Raw genomic sequence first — 19,607 nt, forward strand, 5'->3', positions numbered from 1 at the left:
CAACCAGCATGATCAGACTGTTGAAATGGAAATATATTTCCCCTTTTTATCCCTAAAAATAAAATATAACATTTTTTCTCCATTTCTAAACCATTTTGTAAAGCTTAAAACCCAAATAATTTATTATATTTAACACACTTTATTACCTTCCCTTTAGCAACAAACATTAGTACTTTTAAACCTATTATTAAAATAGGGACTAAACCTGACATGGGTAAATATTAAAAAAAAATCCAAGCAAGGGAAATTTACTTAGTCTGCAGGGTTCTGCAGCAGGGGGAATTATCAATCCCTACAGATACAATTAGTCACCAGAGACAGTGCCAAGTGTGTGTGTGTGTGTGTGTAGTAGGAGGGTCTTGGCGTGGGGAGAGTGGTAATTGTAATGATGCCTCTACAGTGAGGTACTCCTACAGACAGTTAGTGGCTAGTGGTCAGTGGTCAGTGGTTAGTGAGCTCACTACAACACTAAACTACTAACACAGGATGACTGCTACACATATCCTACTTCTAATTGCCAACGGTAAGTCACCACTTTGTAAGCAATTACTGTAATTGAGAAGTTAGTAAAATTATTGTAATAGTAAATTGTCATTAAAATATTATAATTTTTTCTAGCATTTTATCTAGGAAAAAGACTTTCAATTAAATTTTGTAGTTTGATTACTTTACGTTATATTTGGTGTTTTTTAAAAAGCAGTTGTTTCAACCAATTTCAGCTTATGTGCCAAATATAAGGGATCTTCACATCCTTGAGTTTTGTAGATTTTTTTGAGACTATGTCATTTTTCATATTTTTAATTTTAGTGTGGTTGGATGGAGTTTAGTGTAAAGTGTAAATGTTGGGCCTTAAATAATCTCAGGTAAAGTTGAGAATATCCATTTCATCTCCAAGATAACAAGACACAGGGTACTGAGTGCCGTACTTGCAATTAATTGACTTGTCTCAAAAATAAAATAGTGTCCATGAAACAAACACACTCTAAACTGTGTTCGAACCTACTATACATACTTTTTTTAAAGAAGTATATAGATGTTTATTTTTTAATATATAGTTTATAAGACATTATATTTTAGTGACATTAGTTTACAAATCACTATAATAATTCTTTATTTGTGCACAATCAATAAAAATTCTTCAAGATATAAATTTTTTTGATATTTTAGAAATTTTGATTTTGATTGTTGGGTAAACTCTCAAGCTTGTTAACAATTCCAATCAGAGAAAAATAAATTTATTACTATTTATGTGTAAGAGTGTGTATAAAATACAGCTAATCAAATAAATGTACAAATTTGTTCCCTTACCTGTTCATTGCAACCGTAATATCAAATCTTGTTTAAATCAGATCAATTGGTGGCAGATGAATACCGGTACGTCAAATAGTATTTCAGTACAAAACAAATCAAATAATAAACACATTATCACCACAGACAAAAAATTAATAAAAAGTGACAAAGCCTACTGACACTTCAGATTGTTTTTATATTTGTTTTAAAACAGTGCAAATGTGTGAGCGAAACCGGAAAATGTTCTAATAAGGATACAGCTTAAATAACCGCTGGTGAAACTATATGAAGGATTTTGAAAGTAACAATACCTATCTCAAAATGTGTACAGAGCCGTGGGGCTTTATGCTGTTTTATACATTTATTTATAAAACTCAGAAAACCTTTGTATTGTAACTTATCAGTAAATCTGTTATCGGTAAATCGTAAATATTTATTAATGATCAAAATGTGTTCTAAAACTGTTTGAAAACGTCTTTAATTTAATTTTTAGCCTAAAACTTATGAAATATATCCAACAACAAAGGGTTACTCGTGATTCTACGAAACAGAAGCTAATAAAGAGGAGGCCATCATTTGATTTACTGTCATGTCAAAGAGACAATCGCACAGACAGACTGACAGACAGATAGGTAGTATTCTCGTTTCTGGTTACTGTACAAAACGAGAAGAACCCCAACATTATCTAGATCTATGTAATACATGCACAGACTGTTATCGTTATCAACTGGGTTTATTCATAAAACATTGTACGTACCTACCTGAAAGACGTTCACAGCACAGCCTATTGATCAGCTGAGCCGATGGCCTCGCAGGCAGCTGCCGGGAACAGGATTATTAAGCACTATTATCAAATCATAGTTGACAACGGTTTAATTACTGCATATCCTACACTCTACACTCGTCACTTCCACATCGGTGTCTAGCTCGTGTTGAAATGCCGAGTGTAAGTTTAATCATCAGTTATAAATTCCACACCTCCAGAAATTATAGGTAGGTAGTTAAATTTCAAACGTTTTACATTACTAATATTATAGTGTCTCGAATATTAATTTGTGCGTTCAACGGTTAATGGTTTCGGTTCATAGCTTGATACAAAGTATAATTAAATGGAATTCCGATGCGGATGCGGCATGGGTCAAAAACATTTACGGGTAATACGATTTATGCTGTAAATTATACATCATCAATCGTTTACTAGGTTGAAAGAGTAGGTACATATTATTTTATAATTTATACTTTACTATATTTTTACTTTCAGTATATTTTAATTTCATGTAACAAAACTTCTTTAGAGTTTTTATTCCATCCTGCGTATTTCTACACGTATGGTATATTGTCAGTTTTTGCGTATTGAAGTATATCTTGAATACGTAAAAATACTACACCATATTTATTTTACTGGCCCCCGTCACCGCACCATGATCAACTATCAATACGTTGTAATAGAAAAATCAAAAATATAGTTATACATATAGGTAGTTTACTAATTGTAACATATTAATCCAATAATCATGACTCCGTGCTATTGTCCAGCTTCCCACCTTTCTCGTCGCACGTCAACAAAATAACTTCTTATCTGAGCATAATCAGAGCGCAGCACTATTTTTATTCTTAATTGATTAACAGTCTAGACTTGTAGCCTACTCATATAAATCGATTAACCTGCATCGTGACAGTAGGCCTACGGGTAAGGGTTAATGTCAACCGTATTATTTATGCGTCTGTCAACTAAGTAATTGTTATAGGGTTTGACCCCCCACTCCCACAGAACCCAAATCACAAAACGTGATTCATACTTGCACGTCGATTATCAAACCACCGACGCCGTTATCACCTACTCATCAAGTAGGGAAGGGATAGAATAGTAGTGGATGAACAAGAACCTACGGTCAGATTTTAACCCTTTTGTTTGGTCGCGACCGGTGCTCGTTGCAGACCTTAGTTATATCATAGAATAAATAAGGTTATATGGACAACTCTGGTATCTTATAAGGAAATGTGTAACTGCAAAACTAAACCGCCTAGATAACTCAATAACTTTCAATGTTATGTACTAAAGGGCAGGGAGTTTTTCATGGTTTTTCTTACCTCTAAACAATAAATACCAACATTACTAATTAAAATTTTCGTAGTACGTAGTTTTAAAACAACTACAATGGTAATTTTTTAGAATAAAAGGTAATATTTCATCAATAAATCCGAAAAAATATACTGCATTGTCATTCAAACTGTAGGGATATCTAATGCAATGAATTTTGAACCGATTAATGGGTTTTTAGTTAACTTGATCCACACACAGTTTTTTCTGTTTGAAAATTAGTATTTCCACATCTTCAATCATAATTACCAAACACAATAGAATAAAATAAAAATAAAACAAACCACACGAATTCGCCTGTAATACTACCTGGGCTGTTAACGGTTACAACTTGATGGGCATTTATGCTATAGGAATAGCACGAATATTAGAACAGAACCGGTATGAAGCATAAACATAAATGACGTTGCTGGCCCAAGTCATATACTAATAGCATGCGTTTTTAACAGTTCCATCTAAGCAATGTTAAATCGTGTTTATTTTCGGGCCAGTAACACCATTTGTTTATGTTTATGATCCATACCCTGTCTATTCTAGAATTCGTGGACGCTGGACAGTGCTATCTTTGACTATCAATCCAATAGTCAATGGTGCTATACTGTCAGTACGGGCGGAAAGTATGGTTGGTTGGTTTGCTGGTGTTTCCGTTTTCCTAACGATGAATTTGCATTCCAAAACATGTACATTATTTGACGGTGATGTCTTAAATTTGGTCAAAATCAACACGTACTCTTAAAAGGTTCGCAATAATCGTAATTATCCCAATTTAGTGACGTAAACCATGAGTAAAAAAAAAATACCAACTATAAAAAAATTAAATGAAATGAAAAATCGTTTTTTTTAGGCAAATTTAGGGCCACATGGCCCTTTCTTACACTTAACCTGAATTTTCTATAAAAATGTCATTCCCTTAAAATGGTTTGGAAATTATAGATTTGTTAGGGTAATTTTATGTTTTTCAATTTTTACAGATCATTTCCAACAGTATATCTTGATAATCCTGGAGGCTATCCATTTTTATATTTGATGTTTTTTTTTAAATCTCGCATCCTGAGATATACGATATGATTCCTTCCTCTGCATCGGAATTTGGAAGTACCGTTTACCGTACACTTTGAGCTACAAACAAGACATAACAAAGTACAGGGCATTTCCATTTGTGAAGCAAACCGTACAAGAACTGCTCACTGGTTCACAAGATCAATTAATTACACTAAGAATAAAACGAAATTTGGGTACGGTATCGTATTTATGGCTGATTTATTAAACAAGTTGGAGATTGCCTGTGTAGCATTGTAATCTACTATGTTCAGCTGTTTCATCAGGCTCAGTTTTACCAGCTGATTTGTCAGTTCCCATAGTGTAAAAAAATTGTCATTTTTAGCGAATTCCTCATATAGGGAATAAGCTATTTATTATTTGACATCAAGAGACAGACCGTTTATATTGTCAGCCAGTGGTCCGGTACAGACCACGGTCCTGATGTGTTTGATGTGTTGATTGTTGACACTGTTGACAGTAACACGACACCGCGGGTAGCCACGACGCTAACCGGTCAGGCTGCATGTTATATCATTGTACTGTATCATGCAACCCCTGAGGCTGAAGAGGATAAAAGTTAGAAATATCAGCTCACTGGAACATCAACCCTTCTGTCAGCGGAGGGAGCGAAATAGCTCAGTTTAATACCTTGTATTGTTTCGACAGGCAGATATAGAAATTTAATTAGGTGGTGAGACTACTTAGACATGTGTGAGAGAATTTAAATTAAAAGTTTAGAATCAGAAAAGACTCACATTTGCCATGAGTATGGTTAATCTACATTTTTTGTAGTTACGTACCTTAACGCATTTGTAAAGAATGTAAATCTAGGGCGCTTTTGTTTAACTGCCCCATTAGATAGACTAGATAGACTCGAATAGGTAGACAACAAAATTATTCGCTGTGTTATAGGTTAGATTATATTGCATAGGTATATAATGCCTGAATTAAAGGCTTATTAAAGCCAGGGCAAGTGAATGAATGTGTTTTGAATGAATGACATGTAAGGGTCTAGTTCCAAAACATCAAAAAGCTTACCTTTTTCCAGCATCTAACTAGCGACCTTCTAATTACTATGCAGACACTTTCCACTCAACTACCCAGCTATATGTGATGTTCCCGTGAAGTTACAGTATATGTAGATCTCAAATCAAAAGTAAATTCAAAAACTACTAAATAGAATTTTTACCAAACATCTTGAAGTAACTACAGTACAACTAATACTATTCTTCTATGGGAAGCAAGCTGGTGTAATAGTAGAGAGCGGGACTGCAGTGTCCGAGGTCCCGGACTCAAATCCCACAAACCACCAAGGGATTTTTAGCCAAGTGATAATGCAGTAACCCTCTAGGACTAGTCTTAAATAATGTGTAAAAGGGTTCCGAGCTAGACCGTAGGGTTAACATCATACGGTTCCGTCCTATGTAAAGGTGGGACGTATAAAAAACACTATTTTCTTTAACGATAAACATTCGCACTTATTGGTTTGCCGAGGTAGACGGTATAGCAGTGAGTATAAGTTCCCACAACACCCGCCCACGGCCCGTATATCGTTCAATTGAAAGTTAGAAGCTATTGAAGGTGGGTCCATCTTCCAATTGTACCACAAAGCTTCACACAAAGACCCAGTTTGTACCAATTGTTGCAACGACGGGATTGTTATCGCTACTTTCTATATCGAACAGGCTGGTGTCAGTTAACTGATAACTCAACTTTTATAAAAATTACTGTAAAAGATTTTGTCTTGGGGAGTTTGATTGACACAACTGACCAATATTTAATTTGTTTTACTAATATGTGAATTTAATTGATTTGTTTATTAATTTCCAGAACGACACTATAAATGTCAAGTATTGCTGATCATGAAAGTTATTTAGGTCACGGGGTTAAAATAACTGATCCTTAATTATAGGAATGTAAAAAAAAAAACGTATTCCCGCACTATCCGATATATTGAAACTATACTGCAAACATAAGACGGCAAATATGTAAAAATGTTACAATGATTGATCGATTTCGACAATTCATCTTCAGGCACGATCGGAGACTCCCGGACAATCATCGTAACATATTTTATATACGTATTTGTATTAACGTCATGTAAATGTTTACAATACAAGTGCAATTGTATCACATTTTGTTAGACGTATCTGTTATATTCCTATACATTAGCACCAACACGTAAAATTCGAATCAAAAGTTACTTAAATTGCCCTAATTAAAGTTTGCTAATAAATTGTGTAATCACAAGCAGCAAAATCGTGTGTATTGCTTGTATTTAGAACTTATTTCATAATCTGAAAGAAAATAGCACTTAAACTCTGGTATGCTGCAATGTGTAAAAGTCTAACACAATTTTACACGTCCCATTTTTACACGATTCTAGGAGTGATGTTGGAATGTTCTCAATTGGTGTGGGATAGACTTCCGCGGTCTTGCCGAGTGTACTCCGATCTTGCCTTCAATGTTGCATAGTATTTTTGTGGCTAATTCTGTATGGGGTTTTCATTTTCTATAAATTAAAAAAGCAAGGTGGTTTAAGTATGTAAAAGTAAACATGTTGCTCGAAATTGATATTCAATTGTTGAAAAAAGGCTTTTTGAGAGTCAACCAAGTAAACACAAATTGTTCCTATTGGTTTGATTTGATTGGTTGAGATAGTTTACTGCTCATGTGGTTGATTGTTGATTTACAATCAGCTGATTTAATAGAAAATCCGACACGATAGCGGTTCACAAAACCTCGAACAATAACTGCCACTAGTAGAGGGTATATGTTGATTTGGAACTTTTTTTTTAATGAACGAGAAATTTTGGTTCTGATTCAATGATTCTAAATTGTAAGGGAATCGTAAACTTAAAAGTTTGAAACTCGCAATTTCACGTTTTGCTTAACAGCTGGACCTGGATGAATTAGCCAGGATATGACGTCATAAAACAGCTGTTTAGGTCGGTCGTTACCGTATTCTGTGGAAGCACTTACATACGTAATTAACCTTTTAACTCTCGCAGTCGCTTCGTTCTTTATCTTTGCAGTCTGCAATGTGAAGACAATTAATCCCACCTACACATCTCTCACACTCTTTTAGTATTTAAATTAGATTTCACTGTACATATTTAAGTTACAAAATTGTTCTCAGTGATTGCAAGATGTAATGTTTTTTAAATTTAAGCAAAAATATCTAAAATGGCATTGTATACCATACTCTGTTTTTAGCAGATGGTATTTTCAACTACCCTTTTCAGAGAAAATGTCTCAATTACTTAATAGTTTGCCCTAACTACCATTAATGGCTGTAGGGATAATTTTCACGTCTGCAAGATTGGAACAGATGTCATTAATAATACGCTATTTGGCCAGGAGTAGGCACGGCAGTTTAGCCGGTTTATTGCTGGCAATTACTTAATTACTCTCTCTCCCCTATCGTTTGCGTGTCTCATTCTGTACAAGCCAATTGCTTCGGCTAACAATTTGACTTGTTTAGACCCATTGACATGAAACTATTGAGTTTGGTAACAGCTTGTAGACCTTTCATCTCATATTGCACAATTTGAAGCGGTGTTAGTTTTATAAACTACGTTTGAAAGCAATTATGTCAAAATTGCTTTCTATTATTTTAAGTTAAATTTTACAGTTGTGTGAGTTTGTTACTCTTTAATCTCCACCTGCAGGAGCAAATATAATTTTAACTTGTAAATTTATATTTTATTTGTTTAGTTTTTAGGCTGTACCTACGGTAAATGTTCGAAAACATTGCCATTAGCTGATAGTGGATTAATATTTTGCCTCGTATATATTTTCTTGAAGATATTTCCAGAAAATGTTTTAATTAGAAGTAGAAATATTATTTATGTTTCAGTAATTTTCTGTGGATGCACGGAAGTACCCAGCCCAGTGTTCAAGAGTAGACCTACAACAATAAAAACGTTTCTACATGACACTGTGCTCCTACCCTGCTATGTTGAAAATTTAGGTATGCCACAACAATGACTACGACTACTACTTGTACACATTATTTTTAGAGGATTAATGAAGTAACACCGACTACTTGTACACATTATTTTTAGAGGATTAATGAAGTAACACCGTTAACATTGTTAAACTACAGTCTACCTCAGTTGAACTGTATATTTTTATTATGATTATTGTTAATGCATATACATTAGATTAGTTTTCTTGTATGCAGGGATGCTGTAACATACCAGGATACATATTCTAAGGTGAAAAGTGAATTGTTGTACGAATAATGATTTTTTTTTTTCAAAAACCTATTCACTTTCTTTGTACTTAAAAAATAATCTCTGTTTATTTTGGTAAAAACAATCTCAGTTATAAAAACAAAAATATTATTGACTCAATTCATTTTGCATTTTTTCACTCTTCTTCCCAAAAACACTTAACTTGCAGTTCTAGGACAGTGAGACTTAGTTCAATGATTTTTTTTAAATCAAACACTACGTGGTGTGGAAAACTAAAACTAAGCAAAGCACTCCCAAAAAAGCCCTCATTATACATCAAATACCAAGTTCTGAGCAATGCTTTCGCATATCTATAGCTTGCTAGCGCTGATTTCTGGACAATAACGCTTTCAGCTCTGGTATGTTGTGCCAGAAATATACTTTGTAGAAGGAAGAGCCTGAACAGTGAGCACTGTGTGGAAATTCCTGTTGCACATGGTACAAGGTCTTTCTCCATCTTGAGAGTTAGAGTACATGAGGACTAGGGGACGGTGTTGGACTTTGGCCTAGACACCATTAAATGTACCATTGAATGTTTCCTCTGTGCATCACTTTTCTGTGGTGTTGTGCATGATTGTAAATGCCGAATGACAGTAAATTACGGTTGATTAATATGATAATATTTGTTTGAAGGTGAGAGCAACATCAGGTGGTGGAAGGACAGTGTGTTGCTGTCAGACTCCAAGGATCCCTCTGTGATTCCTCCGCCAAACATCAGAGTGTTCCCCAACCAGACGCTGGAGGTGGCGGATCTCAAGGACTCTGACACTGGGGACTACATCTGTCAGGTACGAAAACTCACTATTTATAGGCAGAAATACATCAAGTACGTCAATTGGGAGACATTTTCTTAATTATGGCATACAAAGTCACAGATTAAAAAAAAAAACAGCAGCAGTGCATTAGATTGTAGCTTTGACTATTCAATAGTCAATGATTGCAGTCAAACATTTGTCAACGTTGAAAAAAAAATTGTGAAAATTACATAACCTTACTTCTAACAATTTTGCCATGCACATTGCACATACCTTTTTGTCACTTTATAAAATTTACAAGTACTGTGTTTTTATGCAGACTATTTCTATACATTTAATATAAACTGCTACCTGTACACCAACAACAATTTGAACATTCTCATTTTCTTTACACAAATTTGCTTTTAAATAATGTTAACAAAGATGTATAAAAACAACAGATTGAAAGGCATTTTGGCTGAAACGGCCTAAACTATGGAAAATACCCAGTATTTTTCACTCTGAATTCGAAAAAGGCTATCAGTAGAAAAAAATCTTCACACCTTTTTTCCCTTGAAGCATTTGTCACTGCAAGAACTGGGGCTCGCTTTGAAACTACAATTAACCAGAACCTTTCATTTAACTAATTTTTTTTTCTAAATGAAATAAAACTTTCTGGAAACTCAGGACTTTTTCCGATTGAAAAGGATTAACTTATATTTTTGGTTTTAGCATGGAACCATTCCATTTCTTGAGGAATTCATTAAGGAGACACATTAATGTGATTTTTATTAGGGTGAGTTACATTGAACTTTTGCCATAAACAATATTTATATTAAAATGTTAGTTAGGAGTAAGACCAAAATTAATCTATTCTGACACTTTATAAATCATCATCTAATGTACAAAAAAGACACAAAGTATGAAGATTGCTGAAGTATAAAAATATTTGGCAGGTTGTTCGGCCAGAGCCTTGGAACCCTGTGAATCAAGCTCACGCCATAGAGGTTTTGGGTATGTATAATCATTATTATTCCTTAGTTGGTTTCCTAGCCCAAAACAAAAAGTATACCGTATAGTTATACCTATTCTAAAGAAGCCCTAAAAGTCTCTTTCCAAATATCAAAACCTAGCTCAAAACTAACTTATTAATATTGAAAAAAGTTAAGCAAAAAACTGTTTATTTTTTATTATTTTTACATCTCACTGTCATGTTAAAGGTGTAGCAAGTTGTTAGATTTTGTGATTGTATATTCTGTAACATGGTGGATGCAAAGCTGTCAAATATTGTTTTTCTTTCAAACGTGAACTTTTCAATAAATTAAAAGTAAACCTATTGAACTAACTGCAGCTTTTTATGTTACACATGACTAATTATTGTGTCACTTAAAATAACAAGAAAATAAAATTTGTTCATTAGCACTATCTGAGAGTTATGTCTTTAGTTTGGCAAAAACAGTTAATTGACTTCAGCTGATGTTTGTGTATGGTATTGTACAGTTCCACCACACATCAAGACGATGCCGGAGGGTGGAGTGCTGGAGGTTGAGCTAGGACAGGAGGTAGTGATGGGCTGCATAGTTACAGGAGTCCCTCCTCCGATAGTTACCTGGTCCTTCAAGGTGAGAAAGAGATTACTGGATCTAGCAATTTATAGTACCCATGTAGCACAGATGGTTGGGCCAACGTTGGTAAATTGTGGAGCCACACAGTTGGCCAACGGTAGAAATGTCACCTCTTTAAACTGTTTTCCAGCCAACCATTGTCCAACAATGGCCCAACCGTTTTATTTCACACAAAATAATAAAGATTTAGTACGTAAAGCATAATTATTAGTTGAGTAAATTGATTAAATAGTTCATAAAAACAAATTTTGAAAAAAAGCTAGAACAACATTTTTTGGCCCAGACGGGTCTCGAACCCGGGTCTTTCGACTTATGAGCCTCTTACCTTACCACTGAGCTATCTGTGATCGTTGATAAAGAGAGTTTTCAAGTGGTGAAAGAGTAGCCGACAGTTGCAATGGTCACAATACTTCAAACATTTTTGATACTACACAGTATAATATTATTCTGTTAATCTGTTAAGGCATCATAAGTAGTTATATTTTATTTTTTTGGAGTTAGAGAGGATACTGGTATTTGAATATAGATTAATTAATTACCGTTAGATTATTATAATGCTATTATAATTAACTGTTATATGATTAATTACTCTTTCCCCTTAAATTGTTGCAAATAAGTTAAAGAATATTAATTTAAAAAATATTTGCATTATTATAATTATTAAAATTCATTGTTGTAGCCCCGGAACTGTAATATATAAAATATCTGGTTTTACAATACCTTCATCAGTTCCAAAAACTTTTGGAAACTTTTGGAACTGATAAAGGTATTGTAAAACCAGATATTTTATTATAATTATGTTGTGAAAGCTAGACCCAGAGAATGAAAGTCGTGTAAACTCAACTATGGACCATCGTTTAAAAACAAAAGTATCTTTTGTTGGTCCAACGGAGTGAAAAACGGTTGGACAACGGTTGGCTTGATGTATGATACCCAGCAATGCATATTAATGTATTTCATTAACAATGAACCAATGTTGGTCCACAGTTGTAAATATTGGTTGGCCCAACTACGAGATATACAGTTGGACAACGGTTGGTTGGTTGTGGAAGCTCCAACCAACCATCGACCAACTGTTCCACAGTTGGCCAACGTTGGCCCAACCATCTGTGCTACGTGGGTACAGTAGCTATGGAAAATGTTATCAACTGCTAGTTGTACTGTGTGTAGTTCCGCAGAGTTCACACAGTTAATGCCTGAGGATGTTGAATATTATCATCATTTCAAATAACATAAATATACAAAGTTGGTGTTGGCCTCCAGATGTGTACACATCCATACAACTACACAAAAACACATACTTCAGAAAGACATCAATTCATAAACCACTATTAATAGTCTATCTGGTATTTATAACTCAAGTGGCACCAAATTTTCCATTAATATAGTTCAGCTTACGATATACCTAATTTTTGACACACAACAATCCATAGCAAAAATATCCATATGTACATCGTCATATCTTACAACTCTCAAATACAATGTACAACATTCAAAACATACAGTTTAATTAATTATCTGTTGAAATTCTAAGGATTTAGAGTGAAATTTGAACTCAACTAAAACTTACAAACGATAAGTGATATTGATTTATAGCTAGTGTTACCAAGCAAACATTTCTTAACCAAAACCAACCTTTTTTCTATTCAGGGAAAAGATATGGAGTTGATCAACAACCGAGCAACTCTGAGGTTTACGGCAACTGATCGTAAAATGTCTGGCAACTACCAATGTACGGCAAGCAATGGTGTTAGTGACTCAACGGCTGCAAACATCAAACTTAAAGTTCTCTGTAAGTAACCAATACAACTCAACCTTGTACTACAGATATTCAGTACAATATGAGTCGTTGAGCATGTCAAAAACATGCACATGGCTTCCATCACAGCGAATTACTGCCCTATATAGTGCCTTAATCCTATTGCTATTATTCACTCTATGTTAAAAAGTTGTTTATTTTTCCTATGATTTTTTCCCCTAATACAGTATTACCTCTCTTGATTACAGATCGACCAGAAGTAGGAGCCGAGCGCTTGTGGGTACATTCTGCTCCTGGTGAACGAGCTGAAATCAGTTGTACAGTCCATGCTGATCCTGAGGCAAAAGTAAGCAAAGAGTTGTCATTGATATTTAAACAAAAGGTTGCTTAAAGATTGCATACAGTGATTAACCATGAAAGATAAAGTTTTTAATTTATAAAAATAACATGTACCTATGCATTTTTATTTACTGGTTGCATTAATGATTTTAGTCTTTAGTGATGTACAAAACAGTTCAGTAATAAATCAGATCGGAAATGTTTAGTGTGAGTGTTGAGAAACTCAATATAAATCCATATAATCCATGTTTTGGTTTTCCAATCTCTAGACACTTTTGTATTTTAAAAATTTTGTCAGCTTAGACAAAGTATGTGATAGAAGGAAAATGTGAATTTAATTATTACATCTCCATTTCTATCCATACGCGTGGCTGTGATGCTGTATTCTTTAAGAACTATGTTTAACATTATTTAAGATCAGGATAACCTCAGGGCAACAATTAATCATTGCTTATTTATTACAAAACAAATTAACTCTCCAAAAAGTTCAAAACATATTGAAAAATATTTTGAACAACAACAAACAAACTTGTGGCTACTGGAGTAGCAGGTGTTCTTTTGGAATATTTTTGCGAAAATCAATACTTTTTAAAATCATGCACTGAAAATAATATATTTAACACACAAGTTGTCTAGGTGGAGTGGTTCCTGGATGAAAGAGCCGTAGAGTTGGGTGACGGACGTATCATGGCGTACAGGGAAGGAGACAAACACAAACTGATCATCAAAAGAGTGACCGTCGGTGATCTCGGGCTCTTCACCTGCAGAGCGACTAACATGTTCGGACGTGCGCAACAGAGCATCCATCTATCAGGTGAACTGAATAAGGCTTTATCTTGAGCTGGTTATTAACTGTTTGATCGATTATAGAAATGTTTAAGTTGGACAAAAAGGCTTTTAGTCTTTGTGTATCATAGCTTGAATGAGCTTTTTAGAGTGTGCTATACTTTGCTTTGTTCAAAATTACATTTTCTCCCCTTTATTTTTGTTACTGTACTTACGTAGTTGATTCAATAATAGAAACTATAGCTTACAACAGAAACCAATAATTTACTTCAGCACACTTTGTTGCTTGGATGGCTCCATTAAACTACATTCATTTATATACAATGGGAAAACTTTAACATGTCATTAAAAAGTATAGTTTCATCCATAATCAAAGGTAATAGTCTAATTTACGTTTAAGCTGGGTTTTCCTAGGCGCGTAGTCGGCCAGCGGAGAGAGGAACGCGGAGAGCGGACTCAGCTTGTCTTAGGTAATTTAATGTTACTGTTTTCCTAGCAGCGGAGCGGAATGCCATGTTAATTTCAATTCCGCTCTCCGTTGTCCGCTCTCCGCTGGCCGACTCCGCGTCTAGGAAAACCCAGCTTTAGAAATTCTGAAACAGCAATAATTATAAATAATTGATTTGTTGCGAATAAGACCCAAGCCAATAAATTAAACGACAAAATTTAAAAATTTATGGAAGATATTTTTAATTTAGTTTATTTATTTTACTTGTACACCTGTATAGCTGTGTATAGGATATTCGAAGCGCTTGTTAGCATTGGGATTGGTATTAAAGATTAAGATTGCACATTTTGGTTTTTTTATAAGTAACATACATTATAGACTAGTATACTGTATGTTGAATGGTCAATTGTCAATTGGTCATATGTAAATTGTATGAGGCATATTTTGATGCATTTGAGCATCGAAATATGCCTCCTCTTAGTATTGTCTCATAAGAACCTCCTAAATATATAAAAATTTACAATACTTATTAAAGATATGTTAATTTGCACTAAAACCAAACTCATTTGGTACTTTTTCATCGGTTGCTATTCAAAACATAAATATGTATGAACTAACCCCTTATATGTGATAAAGTTATCATTTACTTATCAATTTGTAATCTTAATTACTTCTAATGTAAAGGATTTGAAATTAATTTTTATTTGAAATAATATTAACAGTAATATGACTTAATTATTTTACAGGAGTGGCAAATCCTGCGGAGTTCAAGAGAGGCCCGAGACAGTCCAACTTGCACAACTACACACTCATCTGGGAGGTGGAAAGTTACTCACCAATCATAGAGTACAAGCTCATGTTCAGGAAACATCAGGTGCAGATTTTTAATATAAAAATATTGTGTTTAGTAATGATAAGTAACATAAATGTGGTTTGATTGAAAAGGCTGTAAGGGCCTCTCCAACCTTTCACATTTACAGACAGCTGCAGGAATCTTTTAGGTAACAACTCTCTATGGATTAACAACTCACTCACTGTCTCCTGGTCCCATACACTCACAGTCCTATACTGTGCCTGGATTGCAGGGCTACATGGTGTTATAACCTACAACATGTTTACAGAGTTCATCAGAACAAACAGACTGGGCAGAGATGATAGTGCCCGCTGACTCACTGTCTCCTGGTCCCATACACTCACAGTCCTACACTGTGCCTGGACTGCAGGGCTCCATGGTATACGAGGCTGCCGTCCTGTCACGGAACAGGTTTGGCTGGAGTCGACCCTCACACATATTCAGATTCGCTACCAAAGGAAAAGGTAAAATTTCCAGCTTAGGACGATTTTTATTAAATAACTGGCAACAACTTTAACTTTTTGGGGTGGAATGTCTAGTTGTGTCAATAGTCAAAGCTATTATGTTTCTACTTTATTTTTTATATATCATCCTGATAAATTATTATAATTTTTTATTACACATCCTACATTATCTACATTTCTAGCTAAAGAAGTCCCAAAAAACTTATGGTACATGAGAAATCAATAAATGAGATAATTGCTTTTAATTTTTACCCCACTGGAGGAAGTTGAAGTATGAAACACATACTACTGTACTTCATTATGTAAACTTTTATAATTATCATTATAAGCTTACCAGTACATATTTCTTAACAAATAATAATAAATTGAAATTTTCATTTGAAACTTTGTGTTATTTTTTTTACAACTTTCTATTACTGCTTCATTTTTAATTTTCTATATTGCTACATACATATTTTTGAAATATAATTTGCCAGCTTTTTTTACAACTCTTTTTGTCTACTGTACACTTGACACCTTCCCCAGGAGTAAACAATGTCCTACAAATTGTGTTATATGTCAATATGTCCTACCTCCTACCTGGACTTTTTCTAAAGATCCCTGAGAATTGATAGCTGCTATTTCTGATTTCTGTATTTAAAAAATAACAATCCTAGCCTAAAGCATGTTCTCAAACAAAACTATATAAAATATAGACTGATATTTAGCGGTATTCTGACACCGGTAAGTTAACACCGGTTGACCATATGTTACTGTAGACTAAATATAATTTACAGAGTTAGCAGAATCCACCTCTCACGGAGAACACCTCGTCACTAGTGAAGATCCAACATTCGTTGTGTTGCAAAGTAAGATTTCCATCTCAGGATTTGCAACTCTGTCATCTATTTTTGATTTATTAATTTTCATCTAACACTCACTCTTCTGTGGTCTTTGGGCCTTGTATATACAACTCTGCACAGTACAATTACTTGTTACCTATACACTAAACATAACTTATTATTTACCCATAAAAATTTGTTGAGATTTTTGTCATTTGATCCCTCTTATCACAGATGGGAATGTGTGGATAAAGTGAAAACTTTATTTTGTAAATATTAGTGACCAAGCACACAAAACCTTGTATTAAATCTAATTTTAGAATTATTATCCTTCAGATGTTAAGAGCTGTGTCACTTCATAAAAAAAAAAAAAACAATATTGAAATTGTCACTTGTTGCAAGCTACCTTTTAGATTACTTATTTGGATCAAATTTTAAATTTTACGGGTTTTTTATTCTCTCGATAACTATTACGATTAGGCATACAAAAACAGTTTAATATGTACCGGTACAAATTTTGTCTTCTAAGCTCTAAGTGCAATCACGCTAACTCGTTCAAATAAATGTATAGTCTCACACGTTTGTATCGGATTTAAACAAATTACGAGGGGTTTTTACTCAAGTTACGTTGCTAACTGACACATGTATTGAACAACAGGTGTTTTTAGCCTATGGGGACATCAATACAAAAGAGTAAATTGGTCCCGAGTCTAAAGGTCTTACCATGAGACCAACTGTAAAACTAATAGCTGATTATTATTCCCTATGTGGGAAATTCGCTAGGCTAATAAAATTATGCATGTTGCTCAAAGTATAGCATAACATGATAAAATTACAGTTTAAACATTCAGAACATTGGAACATGATTACACATTTTTTTACTAGTTGAGGCGAACAGCATATCAGAGGCAACAGTTTTAGTTATTGTTTATTTCAAAACGTTTTAATTGATGAAACCCTGTTTATATGTATTGAAGATGATTATAATATGTGTCATGTTGACAGATCTGAGTGTCAAAGAAGAAGATCTACCAGAGTTTGAGGAAGAAGAAGATGCCAAAGAGCGTGAAATGATAGCATCAAAAATTGAAAATGAGCAAAGAGGTTCGTATACACACTAAATATTACCATAGATAAAACATACTTCCTTAGTAGATTTCTCATCCTTGGAACAGCTCAAGATAATTTTATTGTTAGTTCTGTCCGTGCACTCTACATAGAGGTTGTGTTTTGTTTACAATTTGTTTCTTGTTTTTCAATAATTTAAAACCTTGTTAGTATGTAATGACAAGGGGGGGAGGAGCAGGAGAGCGATAGGTAACAACGAATAGAATTTTGCTGTAGACACCAGCGACTGGTGCTAGACACCAGACACCACTTAAGTGTACCATTGAATATATCCTCTATCTTACTTCTCCGGCTATAATTCTAATTGCCTTCTTTTGGAGCCTAAATATTTTGTAGCTTGATTATTGTTCTGAGACAAAAATTGCTGAAGAATGTATTTTGTTATTTAAAAATACATATTCTTTATGATTACAGAATGTTTATTTTCAGGTGAAGCATCCCACCTAGGCCATGAGATTAGCAGTGGTTCTCTTCCATTCCTCAGTCTAGTCTCATTTTGTATATCTTCATTGTCTCTCTTGTGCCTATGATTTTGTTTTCTTCAACGCTTGTAAATAATTGTAAGATATTGTGTACAGTAAATATAGTTTTTCATTAATTTATTATTGTGTGTTTGGTGCCTTATGTAGTTCCTTTATGTTTGGTACTATAACACTGTTCACTATTGTTTACAATAATATTGTGGCTTAGTTTTTCATTACTGGACTACAAATTACAAGTGACAAGCGAGAATATCACAGATGCTGTTTATAAAATCGAAGGTTTGATCTTAAAATGTGTGTCAGCTACTTTAAAGTAACAGTACTGTTCTTATTTGCTGTGTTCTGTGTTATTTTACTCCTCCATTTAAAATGTTACAGTATTTTTACAAAGAGTTTAAGCATTAAAAATAGTTCATGGCTTTTTTTAAATACAAAGTACCTATTTTTCTTTCTAAATTCACAAGCCTTTCCCGCCCAATCTCATGATTAATTCTCTGAAATGGAAGATCTTCTGCAGAGTACCTACTCCTTAAGAGGCAGTATCCTAAAGAGAGAGCTTGACAGTATTATTAAAGCTTTCTGGTAAATGAGAGCTTTTTAGACCATATACAGCAGGTCAGTTGTCATTACAGGTTTACCACAGTAATAACTAAATGTGGCATATCAAAAATATCAAAAACCCAACCAAACAACAACAAATTTAACAACAAATAATAATAAATCATTTTTAATAACAAATTTGACAAATTTACAATAGAATCTTCCATCAAAATAAAAAAATTAAATAGTCATAAAATGTTAAAAGTATCATGTAAAATCATGTATATGGATAACATTAAGCTACTTATATTTAAGTTTATTGTTACTGTGTCTAATAGGCAATGTTTATTATACTCAGTTATTAAACAGTTTATTAAACTCAGTTTTCAAAATAAAATATAGAAATAATAATTTTATCTGTTTCTAAAATATGCCAGGTGTTCTTGCAAAGGCTAAGATGATATTGAGTTGGCCTAGGATTAAGCTCGGTCCATAGTCAGTTTTTACGAAACCAATAACGCATCAGGGTGGATTTGAACATCAGGCTCCTTTATGCTGAACATCCAAAAGGAGGAGCCTGTGGGTATAACTTACAACCTTACTGTACAACAACCCAAAGCTCATGGCAAGTGCATACTTCCCAGGGAGCATTATCCTAAACAAGCAGCAGCAGAGCCAAAGGGTGAGGAGTCCTCTTTCTTGCTGTAGTTGCTACCCAAGCCAAGCACACCTGCAAGCAAACAGCTGGTGTGTGTCAAATCGTAACACACAGTCCAGTTAGGGACCTTAAGTTTGCTCAGCTTTTACAATTGAAATTCACCTCTGTGCCTGACAAATTAACACCTGTTTTGTCTTCAACAAGCTGCTGGTAGGACATTTTTCTAGTGTCGAACAAAGTTCCAGTTCCAGCACCCATGAATTTGTATTATGTTAAGGCTCTGGATACATTAAATAATAA

The 19,607-nt window shown here is 34.1% G+C and overlaps 1 protein-coding gene across 2 annotated transcripts; it reads left to right on the top strand.

Moving 5' to 3' along the window:
- The first annotated feature begins 368 nt into the window (after window positions 1–368).
- Window positions 369–18,200, top strand: LOC129001065 (neurotrimin-like). Of its 2 annotated transcripts, XM_054428219.1 has the most exons (13): window positions 369–523; window positions 8,292–8,405; window positions 9,304–9,458; window positions 10,361–10,418; window positions 10,905–11,026; window positions 12,680–12,821; window positions 13,037–13,134; window positions 13,764–13,941; window positions 15,108–15,235; window positions 15,483–15,678; window positions 16,455–16,526; window positions 17,505–17,603; window positions 18,057–18,200. In XM_054428219.1, the coding sequence occupies exons 1-13, from the start codon at window positions 487–489 to the stop codon at window positions 18,155–18,157; spliced, it is 1,500 nt and encodes a 499-aa protein (XP_054284194.1). In that variant the 5' UTR covers window positions 369–486; the 3' UTR covers window positions 18,158–18,200. The 2 variants fall into 2 exon arrangements, with proteins under 2 accessions (XP_054284194.1, XP_054284195.1); XM_054428220.1 differs by lacking the exon at window positions 16,455–16,526 and having other exon boundaries at window positions 370–523.
- The last annotated feature ends 1,407 nt before the right edge of the window (window positions 18,201–19,607 follow it).

This window comes from Macrosteles quadrilineatus, unplaced genomic scaffold (genome assembly GCF_028750875.1).
Source record: "Macrosteles quadrilineatus isolate MER2022 unplaced genomic scaffold, UCM_ALF_1.0 Scaffold_8__2_contigs__length_117827958, whole genome shotgun sequence".
In the NCBI taxonomy this organism is placed as follows: Eukaryota; Metazoa; Arthropoda; class Insecta; order Hemiptera; family Cicadellidae; genus Macrosteles; species Macrosteles quadrilineatus.

What these genes read in the sequence shown, in the direction of transcription:
- LOC129001065 (XM_054428219.1), top strand. Translation starts at nt 487, where the DNA reads ATGACTGCTACACATATCCTACTTCTAATTGCCAACG. An exon ending in CCTACTTCTAATTGCCAACG is followed by an intron (nt 524 to 8,291) that starts GTAAGTCACCAC and finishes TTTATGTTTCAG; the next exon opens with TAATTTTCTGTGGATGCACG. An exon ending in TCATGTTCAGGAAACATCAG is followed by an intron (nt 15,236 to 15,482) that starts GTGCAGATTTTT and finishes ACATGTTTACAG; the next exon opens with AGTTCATCAGAACAAACAGA.